A 12,388-nucleotide genomic window follows, 5' to 3' on the forward strand; every position below is an offset into this window, starting at 1 on the left:
CTATTAAACTTTATATGATTAAAGGTGATCCTTATCTGTTATTATCGGGCGGGTAGACGATAAAGATAAACGTATATACTAGACAATTATATATATTGTCAGTTCATTGAATAATGTTATTTATGATAGATGCACATAGTTCAAGGCATTCAAGGCCAGATAGAAATGGTAGAAATAAAGCCTGACTGCGTGTAGTAATAAAACGAGTGGATTCAGAATAAAGATAAACCTAAGAGGGTAAATGATAAGAAAGGTCAAGTAGCCTGTCCAGGGGAATACAGATGCAACAAGACTGAGTGATATGACATCTAGTTAAAGATCAGAGGATTATCAATTGAGGCAAGTATTCCTAACCTTTATCCTAAAATACTGCAAATATTTATTCGTTCCTATTCTAAGTTCAGAATAGTTAAATGTTTTACATTTCGCTGCAATTACTCTTGTTATGCCAGTTCTTTTCATTATTGTTCCTATAATTCGATTGCTCTCTTGAGCAAATATCCATTCGTTCGGGTTATTTGCGAACCCTGATTTGGGATGTTTTGAAATCAAAATGATTTGATATCAAAATACTCTACGGGCTGGACGGTTATTATAAGGACCGGTGATGAGCTGGATCCTATGGGTCGGGGATGGACCGGACCCTTGGGCCATAGTGCCTGGGTACCTATATGTTGTGGGTCTATGCAGTTGGGTATAGATCCGCACTGTATCCTGACTGATCAGCAGGTTATAGTGCATATGTTGGTTTCTAGTGTCCAGTCTAATTTATTGTTGATCGACATTAACGGCATTCCTTCCCGAATAGTTCATAATTACAAATCAAACAAAGATTTGATTCAAAAGGCTGAAATATTGAAACAATCACTATTCTTTTACAGAAAAATGTGATTTATGATTAAAAGCCTATGAGGGCCGAAGTTTTGTTCGCTCAACTATTTAAATATGTAAAGACATTTTTAAAATCATTCAACAATTGTTTCTAGGAGTTTTCTGATCTGATACTTGGAAACCATTTGTGATACTTGCTGGGCATTTTTTTTGCTCACTCTTACTTTGTGAACTCTTATTTATTTCAATATCAAATGAGGACAAAAGTGAACAGCTTTTAATAAACAGCAAAAGTGGTGAGATTCCAGCTGAAGAAATTTGGAGGTGTCGGAGTGATCAATACAAGAAATGTAGTAATGAGGTAATGAAGTTGTATTTAGACAATGTAAATTTTAGAAGGTTAGATTCTTGTTTCATACTATAACCTGTAAGCGATCCTGATTAATGAGGGGTTATCTGTATATTTATTTTAATATACAGATTTTTATTATTTAAAGTTGTGTAGTGACACCCAATCCTGACCCCAGATTTGGGGGTGTCACACTCTATCACCATATTTAAAGAAATAAAGAAAATGAAATTTAATGTGACCCGTGCTTTGCACGAGTATCATGCTAGTATTATTTGGAAGTACGTGATAAAAAAAAGACTTGTAGAATTTCATAGTACATATTAATTCAATCTTAAACAAACACGCCCTAACCCGATTAGGACCCGATACCCGAATTTATAAAATTACAAAATCCTCTTTCGTCACTCCAATTCTTATCTGTATACATACAGATATACACACAAACATTACAATTAACTCTTATATATAATCATATCAGCTGTTACATGGCAATTTGGGATCAAATAGACACCTAGGGCACAAATTTCACAACGATCAATGGTAAACACACTAACTATTCATCTTTTTTCATCAAATTTTTCAAAAAATAGGGCTTTTTTGCTCAATTTGGCTGATAATAATTAATTTGATGATATGTTTGTGTGTGTGTAGGGTTCGCGTATGAAGAGTGCGGCGGATCGCACGAAAGTAGTTGTACGGCGCTTGCCGCCGACGATTACAGAGGCGATGTTGCTAGAGCAAATTGATGATAAGTTTACGAGACGGTTTAAGTTTGTTAGTTTTCGCCCTGGAAATAATAGGTTAGAGATCTTACTATGTTATTTTTATACTCTTTTTCGGTGTAGGAGTGATTGTTTCTATATATGTTTGTTTGTGTTTTAGCTTGCATAGAATTTATTTTGTTTGAATATGCTGTTAGAGTTGCGTAATTAGCTTGTATGTTTTGGTTAGTAGGTGTTGTATGTGTAAGTGTCGATGATTGAACATGTTGTAGCTTATATGATATTATAGTGGTGTTAGTCGTGTTATAATTTTTTTGATATTTGTTTGTGTTAGCTTCTGTGACATTTTGTAGTTGTTAATAGTTTTTGGATATGCTATTAGAGTTGCTTAGTTAGGATACCTAAATGTGTTTGTGTACTAGTTACCTTTAATGTGTTTGCTGCTATGTGTTGCGTAATTAGCTGGTATGTGTTGGTTAGTAGGTTTTTTATGTGTAACTGTTTCGGTGATTGTTTGCGTTGTAGCTTATAACCTAATACGATATTTCAGTGCTGTTACTTTTTTTGTATTTATTTTGATATTTGTTTGTGTTTAGCTTTTGTGACATTTTGTAGTTGTTAATATTGTTTGAATATGCTATTAGAGTTGATAAAATCGGATGCTTATATATGTGTGTGTACTAGTTTGCTTTAATGTGTTTTCTTCCATGTGTTGTATGTAATAGTGTTTCGATATTCGTTTCTGTTGTAGATTATTTGAAGATTTGGTGGAAGTACTTTTGTCTAAGTATGCTTTAGGGGTTTCTTAATTAGGGTATATTGTGTGTCTATATAAATTTATGTTCGTATTTTATCTATATTTGTTTCGATATACGTGTGTGTTGCGTGTTGATTAATTAGGATATTAATATCTTTGGTAATGGTAAATTACTATGTGCTGGTTGATTTCAGTGCTTAATGATCATATGCAGCATGTGACGGCAGGTTACATGTTGAACTTTGAGTCAGTCAGTGATGTGTTGGCATATGTAGTAGGGCATTCGTACTTTAATTTGACTGGTTATGAACTAGGTTATGTTTGTTTTAGTGTGGTCGTGTGTATTCCGGTTCTGTAGGAAAAGGTGTTGTCCAGATTGGATAGTTATTGGGTGCAGTTGTATTCCATTTATTTGTTATTATTCCCGAATATGGTGACGATACTTGTAGGATCTAGGATTTACATTTGTAAGATCAGTTGGTCTGGATTTGTCTGTATTTTTGTTTTACTACTTCTTTTGCCTTTTTTTGATTAGTTTATAGATAACATAAATATGTTTGGTATTATGCGATATTGTCAGCTACTGCATATGAAGTAACCAGAAGTTTTAAATTTGTCCACCGCTTATGAAGTATCTGGATGTTTCTAAATTTGTTGAACAGGGGGATGACATTCTCATGTATCCAGATCTGAATTGTTTTGCAATATTCACGATACTATTACCATATTTAATGGACTAGATAACTGCTCATGGAAATATGATATCTTTGCACATTTGTACTACATATGATTTATGAAATACAAATGTTTCTTTGTGATGGGATCATTGGACTTCATTACACACACACACATATGTATATAAACTTATACATTTGTGAAAATGATATTTACTTTATTGGATGGTAACATTGAGTAACTTTTGTTTGTGTATCCTCCAGACTTAGAAATGCGAATGGCATGTACTCATGTCGTTGCTAATAGCTTGATAAAGATTTTTAATTTAAGATTAGATGGAGGTTGTATGTAAAATTGTTGAAGCTTATGCAACGACAAAATCAATATGAATTTGATATAATATGATATAAACAAAGCCTTTAATTGGTAAGCAAGATGTTTCATGTTAGTTTTTGCCGTAAGGGACACTTTTACCATCATGGCTTATTTCCCAAAGGGAATCTGTTTGAATAATGTCATGGCGTCACTTTTAAATAAAATTGTTATGTAAAGTGTTTGGATATCTTTTGTATAAATACTTTTGATGCGCTTTTTGACCATTGCAGAAGCACTATGCCAACAGTGGTTCCTTTTGCATACATATTTAATTAAATACTCATCCCATTTTATTTTACAAAATTAAAGCCAGTCCTATAAAATTGTATACTATATAATAGGAAATGCATAAAAAACGTTTAAGCTAGTGTTTCTGAAAGAAATGATTTTTAGCAGTTGGTTGAGAATAACTTAGTTATTCTGTGAGTAAGAAGCTAGTTCCTTTGGAAATTAGTTGACGAGTAAATTAATAATATGACATATTTGAGTTTTTTAATGTGTATTTTAAATATGTTGCAAGTCCTGTGCCATATACCCCAAGAAATTATTCGTATAAGTTGTTGGTAGTTATCGGAAATGTAATGCTTTGGTTGACTGCCATTTTATACAGAAGTTCTCTTTCTTCATTGAATGTATGATACAGTATCTTCTGCAATTTTAGTACCTGCACCGTTTTCACTTTTAAGCTAATTTGCAGTCAGAGGCATCAGTCATATTCTAGAGCGTACATTGACTTCCAGAGGCCGGAGGACGTCATAGAGTTTGCCGAATATTTTGGCGGGCATGTTTTTGTGAATGAAAAGGGTAATGTTTTAATGCTTAATTTTATACCATAGAAAGTTTATAGTTGGGTGTCCAGTAAATTGGTTCAATAAGGATTTCAGGCAACAATTTGTTAAACTAAGAGTCTATGAAAGTTGTGGAGGATTTAGGAAACATTTATTGACCTGAAACAGTCCGTGTCTTTTGATCTTTCTATCGTTGAGCCATATTATCACGTGACTAGTTAATCTTCTGGATGAACCCCCAACTGTGTTCTTGTTCTCTCCTTTATTTCAAAGTGTTTATGTACTTTCAGGTACTCAGTTCAAAACTGTAGTTGAATATGCTCCTTCACAACGTGTTCCAAAGCAATGGTCTAAAAAGGATGGACGAGAAGGAACCATATACAAAGGTAATATGGAAGCATATATTAGACTGACCTTGTCGTACCTTGTGGCTATTCCTTAGTTTTATTACAAGTTGACGTGGATGGAATTGTAGATCCGGAGTATTTGGAGTTCCTGGAATTTATTGCAAAGCCTGTGGAGAATCTTCCTAGTGCAGAGATACAATTGGAGAGAAGGGACGCAGAGCGAGCAGGTTAGTCAAAAAACATGAAAATTTGTGTACTTATACAAGAAAAATACGTGATATGTATCATTGCCTTAATAGGATTTTATTTAATATTTCTGTAAATTTGTTCATCAGGTGCTGTAAAGGATGCTCCTGTAGTTACACCTCTTATGGATTTTATACGTCAGAAAAGAGCTGCCAAAGCTGGTTCTCGGGTACAAATATTCTCTCTTCTTTCTAATATGAGGTCAACAACATCTATGATCTAGCGATAGATGGTCTCATATTATATCTTTTAATTTAAAATTTTAAAAACATAATTTTTGATTGCCTCACTTTATTGTCATTATGTCACACTAATGAAAAGAAACACTTCTTACTTTTTGAAGGTATTATAGATTTTATATAGTACTAAATAGCAAGTCTATTTAGTAAAATGAATTTAATACAATCTTTTGTATATGGTGCATTATGTATATGGATCATGGATGTATGCGACCCTGTTACTTGACTGTATCTTTTCCTAGATCCTGACTTGATAAATTGGAGATTATAGAGATTTTGAGGTAAAAACGGACAGAGATTAGGTAGCTTTTTAAAAGTCAAATAGTTTGTAGAATATATCAAAGACAGTGTGAAGAGGGTATTGGTAAAGATTTATTCATTTTTTCTTTGCACTTTTCATACATTAAGACATAGAATTATGTCAAATAAAATTTGAACATAGTAGTATTACCCACCCACCTTAAAAAATGCTACTCATACTACTAATCTTAGATCTTGGAATTGTTATATTCTCCTTAAGAACAAGGTGCTAGAGAAATAGAGATTATATAATTACAAGTTTGCAATTCAGCTTGTAGCTGAAAGACTTTATTTGTTGTCATTAATTTCATGGTTGTAGAGGGTAGTATAAGTAATCTTCTTTTCGGGTTTGTTATTGCTTTTTGTGTTTACTGTTTGGTCAATTGAAATTGACCATTATGCCTTTTATTTTTATGTCTTAGTTCCAAGTTGGTACTGTAAGATTTTTGATGGTCTGATTTGGGCATCTATGAATATTTAGATGGAACTTGTAAGCCTATATCTTGATGGTCAGATACTACTGAGTACTGATGCAGCTTTATATATTAAAAGATGCATCTTAAAACAAAAAGCAAAAGAAAGTGGCCGTGTTTCAGTTGTCTTGAGCTATAGTCTCATTTTTAACTTTCATGACTTTGTTGAGTTTAATTTTGAATAGCTTGATGGATATAACTTGCTTCCTGGGGCCAGTATAATCTATATGTGCTCAATGCATAGTTTTCATGGCACTTGTAGGAGTGTGGATCCTTCTTTTTAATGTTCTTTTGCAATATGACAGAGGTCTGTGCCTAATGGCAAACCAGACAGACGAACCAGTGGAACATCTTCTGCAAGCACTAGTTCAGCTTCATTAAAACGAGGCTCTGATAAGAGGAGGACATCAAACGCCATGGTATCACTGTTTTCTTTAAATGTGATATATAAATATATATTGACTTTACTGCTAAGTTGCTTAAAAACTAGCACATATGATTAGTGAGCTGTTAAAAAATATGCTGATTGCAGTTTTATGGAAGCTATAGAATCTCAATTGCTGATTGTATTTATTGTTATTCCTCGTAATATGTCTATCACTAGTCATCTGTAGGATTATACCAGTAAATTTTCTGCCATGGTGCTTCAACCCTGTTACCATACAGCATTTGTTTTTGCGGGTAGCTTATAGTTAAAGTGCCTGACATGCCCTTTATCAAACAAAAATCAATTTCTACACTTACTATATCCCGAAACCGGGTTCACATTTTTTTTGAATGGCTCCAATATCACCCGTCCACAACAGAGTTTGCAGATTGTACTTAAAGTCTCAAATGATATGGGCTGCAGAGCTAGACACTTTGTATGGTTCACTATTTTACTTCTAAAGTATCCACATCTTTAACATGGGAAACTTAACTTGTAATAATTGCTTTTTTCTTTTGTAGTCGGCACATTCTGTTGTTCTTTGTTCTTATGCCTGTAGTTGTTAGTTGTTACTAGCTTGTGTGCCCTTGGGTGAGGGCTACTATTGATAGTAGTACATCTTCGGTTGTAGTCTTATAGGTACTAGTCGAAGGCCTTCCCAGAGATTAGGGTTAGTCCTTCGTTTTCTTTTTGCTGATATAAATAGTGGCCTAAACTCCTTCAGCTGTATTCGTGGTACGGAGGATATAACACCTTTTGCTTCAGTCCTGATCTAACAGTATAATGCCAGTTATACCGGCCTATACATAATCAGTTGATATTGTGATGTCAGATTAATAGAAATGTTTTTACGATGTATTAAATTTAATCATGTATTTGCTGTTGGATCTGCAGTATGTTCTTAGGGATACGTCAAAGAACTCCGGTGGGAAAGACAAATCTGCGTATGTCATTGTTCCCAAGAAAAAAGATGAGCAGATATCTGAAAAGTCTGGAGGTGAATTTTCTTCGGAAAGCAGTATAGTTCAGCAGTAGCATCTCACTAATTATGTCACAGTTTCATTATTATAAAATGAGTTCCCTTAGTTATTATACAATAAAATGTCTGCTCGTTACTCAGCAAGTAAACAAGGTACTTATTGAACTTGTTGCAGGAGTGCCTGGATCAAGTGATATTGGAAAGAAGAAAATTTTGCTTTTGAAGGGGAAAGGAAAAGAAGTTTCTCATGTATGTCCTTCGCCATCTTTATCCTTGGCTTTTATATTCTTCTTTTACCCCTTGACACGCTCGTAAGATTCATGTTGGTTAATGAATGCCGGTTAGTGTTTAATAATGATTGTTATAGACTATAGTCCATGCTGTCGATAATGTTATAACAGAACACTCTTCCAAAGAAAGACTAAAAAGTTACAACGATGATTTTAACACTATTTTGTCCAATTTACCCTAGAATGCAAAACAAGAACGTCTGCAGGAAATTTTGATGAATTTTTTTGTTGCTAAAATTAGATCTTAGGAACAATCAATACTGAACATCCTTGGAAATCTCTACAATTTTAGAATGCAACTGGACATTTATTGCACTTATCAGAGATTCATATACGGCCTTACTTCCTTGATCTATATTTATATACATACATACATACATACATACATACATACATACATACATACATGCATACATGCATACATACATATATATATGTATGTATGTGTGTGTGTGTGTATATATATATAAATAACGTAGGACATGACAGAGGTATCTTCTGATTTTCAAGTTTTCTTTTGCACGTAAGTTCGCTGTGATTGAGGTGCAACACAGTGTTTGGCACTATAATCCAGTGGAGAATATTTCCTAGAAACTTCAGGCAATGTGTCAAATTAGGTTCAAGTGTTTGTAGTCACAATAGTTACGAAGTATATATTTATTTTTGGGAACAATGCCCCTCAGTACGTGCTTAGGGGAGTTATATGAGTACGCAAATTAATGGAATTATCGTGTTAATATTCACGTAACCGGCTTTTACGAAAATGTCCTCCGTGTATTCATTTAAGAAACTCTTGGTATCTCACCTAAGTTAGGTGAGTATGTACTAGGGCCCTTAAACCCTCAGTATTATTGTACAACAAAAACAGGGTTTGTTAGCAATTTGAACTGATGTTGATAGTAGAATAATTTGGTCTTTTGAAGGCCAGGTACTTGGAAGGTGCCTTATTTATGAGCATATAATTACCATTGTCAATTATCCTCCATGCCTAAGGGAGGTTGCAAAAATGTTCTTGTTCTCTTAAAAAGAAGTACCGCTTTCACCTCTTAATTTCATATGAGCAATTATGAAATATCATTCATTCAGGCAACTTGAACTGTATGTTCTCTACATTTATAGGTGACAAGCGGCTTGCCGTTGCAGCAGACTGCAGCTTCTCCTAACAAGAACTCAGTCATAGGAAATGCTCCTAGGCAGAATAATAGACATGATGCTAGTGGAAAGATGAGTAAAAGCATACTGCTTGATAGGGATTCGCCCCAAAACCCTTCTACGCTTCCTTCTGAAATGCCAATCCAGGTCAAAATTCAGGAGAAAGACAGAAGGCCACCTCGAGCATCTAATGTGCAGTTGCACAGGAAGGATACAAATGAGGCAGCAGAAGACAGGACTGGGGGCAATGATTTGCAAGGTTTTTATGCTGAGAAGCCAGAAAAGCGTACTCGAAATAAGGATAGACCTGATCGGGGTGTTTGGACTCCTCTTCGCCGTTCAGATGGATTGCATGCAAGTAACGAGTCTTTGTCCTCTTCTGCTTCACAGCATACGACTTCTCTTTTGGATACTTCAGAAGGTATGTTTATTATATTAGTAGCTCTTTAAAATTTGGTAAGATTATTGACATTCAGTGCATTTTCCTTAAACTTATCTGTTTCAGATGATTTATCGGCTCTGATTTATATGTATTCCTGCATGAGAGAAAAAACTAAATAAATGATCCATTATTGTTCCAAAATTAGGAAGGATGACAAGACCGAGGAAGTGACCTCAGGGTCACAGATTTTGATTCCTGTGTAGATTTTCTTTATCTTAAAAAGAAAAAAGAAATTGTGAAGGATCATCTATCACTGTTTTTGCTCCTCTTATTGTTTGACAAAGAGATTGTTTTTTCCTAATACATTCTTTTAGGTACTCATGGTGATACAAAGAATAATACGGTAGGTGGACGGGGTGGGGATTTTAAGAGCATCGGACGTGGTGGTCACTTGTCAGTTGAAAATGGTTAGTATGCCTATTGAACAAGAAATGTACAAATATGTATTGTTGGTGTGTATTTATCATCGTACTTGCAACTTATAATTCTAAACCAGTGGCATGGATGTGTTTTGTTAAGGTTTTTACAAACAACATAGTCGTCGTGGGCCAGTCCAGAATGGGAAGGACGCAGATGGCTCTTTCAATCTAGGGGAAGCAAAACCTTTGAAAAGAGGAAGTTTTTCTGGTCATGGTTCCCAAGAGGTTAGATTTATAATTTTACTTGGTCTAGTTTGCTCTTGATGTTTTTATTCATCTTGGCATGGATCCTGAGATATGAAAATTGCAGAAGCAGGTCTGGGTTCAAAAGTCAAGTTCTGGATCTTAGTGCTCTTCTAATTGGTAAGTACACTATTCTTCTACTTTTCTGCCTTAATAGATGTCATTTGTTTTATTATAATTAATATGTATTACAGTTTTCAATGTGTACATGTTATTGATGCATTATTCTGCCATATTAATAGGACTTCTCTTCTTCCTTTTTTATTTTGGGGCGTTGGGAGGGGGCTCTCAATAGATCTATACAGGCTCTTTAGTGGCAGGGATGAAGTAATGTTAGCACTTTCGATAAGCTATTGTAACTATGCGCCTAATCTCTCGATTTTATGAGCACTCATTGCTGCTTTAATCAGTTAACTACTAAATGTCATACAAAGATTTTTTTGTGCATATGATTTATTTGAATGCCGTACAGAGGATATTCACTTCGTTTTCTTGCTTTCTTAGATTCTCGGTCAATTATCACAATGGATTTTGCAAGTGTATTTTGCCTGGAATATACCACTTCTACCAATCGTGGAAGCAGTGTTGTGGGAATCTAGGTAAAAGCGTATCGGTATGACGTAGAGGAACTGCACATACTCAAAGTTGCAGATATTGATGTACTTACTGTTAGGCGGATCAAAGAAATATTGATCATACTTACTCATAGATGACCAAAGATAGGATGGCATAATGTTCAAGGAGAGGAGCGTTCTACACTAGAATTTGTAGTGTTGTAATTTGAAAGGCTTCTAGTTATAGAGCTATGGTTAATCTTTGAATGTTCACATATGCTGAGCGGGTTATCGTGGTATTTTAGTTTTTTTTTTTGGTTCGGATTGTAAATGCATACATGTACTCCTGTAGCCCTATGCAGGTTACAAATGTTGTACTTAAGCCTATATATGTAACTGGGTTTGTCCAAGGAAGACTGCTGAGCTTGCTTCCTTTGTAGAAGTTTGTTTTGATGGATATAGAAAGGCTTTTAGAAGAATCTGGGTCAAGTGGGGTCTAGTTGGCGGACCCTCTGGTCTCGGCTGTTACTTTACTCAGCTGTTATGTTCATTGTGGCAATAGAAATGTGTTTATGCCTTGCAGTTCTGCACCAGAGTTATATATTCTCCTGCTTTGGTTATCTGTTTTCAAATAAAAACATTCAAAATCATTCTATACTTGTATCTGGTTACATTGTTGTTTAGGTCAATGTCAGTCTTGTATGGCCATTGTCTATTAATGTGCAAAAATTTCATTAGCAAGTTCCTAGAAGAATGGAGACCTTAACAGCAATTGAACACGAAGATTTTTTATGGTGGCGGGTAGAGATGCACAAAAAGCCCGGGTCCGAAAATCTGGTCCGACTCGATCCGGTCAAAGTCCGGTCCGGGCTTAGGGCCTTGACGGGCCCTACAATTTTAGGTAAGGCCCGCCCCGGCTCGGTTAAAAGCATGGGCTTCGGTCCGGCCCGACCCGATTAAAAGCCCGAAAACCCGATTAAAAACCCGAAAACCCGGTTAAAATCTGATTATTCTAATAAATTTTATATATATTTATGAATTCACATTTACTATAAATATAAATAATACTTTAAACACATATATATTTACATATTTGTGATTAATAATATTATTTATATACATCATTGCATAAATAATGAAAGAAGATATAGTAAATACACTATATATTTGGGTAATAAAGATAAATCATATTATTCTATATAGGGGTGAGCAACGGTCAGAAACGAACCGAATCGAACCGGAACCGAAAGAATCGAGAACCGAAATATGAATATTTTAGGAAGTGAACCGGACACGTTTATAAGTAAGAATCGAACCAGAACCGAACCGTAAATTTCGGTTCGGTTCGGTTCTTAACCGAAAGAACTGAATTTATATGTTATTTCATATATATTTACTTTTTATATTATTTTATATTCTAACTTTTTAAATTTTGACTAGTTTTTATTATTTATTGAGGGTAATTTAGTAAAATAAGATTCTTATTAGTGGTGAATTATTTTGAATTTAATTATTTTCTAATATTTATGAAGAAAAATATTTATAAAAATATTCAAAACTTCATAACTATTTAAAGAAACGAGTAATACAATAAAAATCATAGTTTTCTTAAAATTTATTAAAGTATTATAAATAAGAAAACATAATACGTAATATATATACATATATTTTTATATATTTTTGTATTTATTCATTTATATACGGTTCGGTTCGGTTCGGTTCTTACGGTTCTAGTATGTTAAAACCCGAACCGAACCAAGAACCGAAATTTCTAGAA

General features: G+C 34.3%; 1 protein-coding gene across 1 annotated transcript; it reads left to right on the forward strand.

The window, feature by feature from the left end:
- The first annotated feature begins 1,554 nt into the window (after window positions 1–1,554).
- On the forward strand, window positions 1,555–11,196 carry LOC141667279 (regulator of nonsense transcripts UPF3-like). Its single transcript, XM_074473708.1, has 14 exons — window positions 1,555–1,723; window positions 1,835–1,983; window positions 4,410–4,516; window positions 4,791–4,886; window positions 4,976–5,074; window positions 5,183–5,262; window positions 6,411–6,524; window positions 7,427–7,529; window positions 7,687–7,760; window positions 8,921–9,374; window positions 9,710–9,802; window positions 9,915–10,039; window positions 10,125–10,177; window positions 10,562–11,196. The coding sequence occupies exons 1-13, from the start codon at window positions 1,721–1,723 to the stop codon at window positions 10,161–10,163; spliced, it is 1,536 nt and encodes a 511-aa protein (XP_074329809.1). The 5' UTR covers window positions 1,555–1,720; the 3' UTR covers window positions 10,164–10,177; window positions 10,562–11,196.
- The last annotated feature ends 1,192 nt before the right edge of the window (window positions 11,197–12,388 follow it).

Source organism: Apium graveolens, chromosome 1 (assembly GCF_009905375.1).
Source record: "Apium graveolens cultivar Ventura chromosome 1, ASM990537v1, whole genome shotgun sequence".
Lineage (NCBI taxonomy): Eukaryota > Viridiplantae > Streptophyta > Magnoliopsida > Apiales > Apiaceae > Apium > Apium graveolens.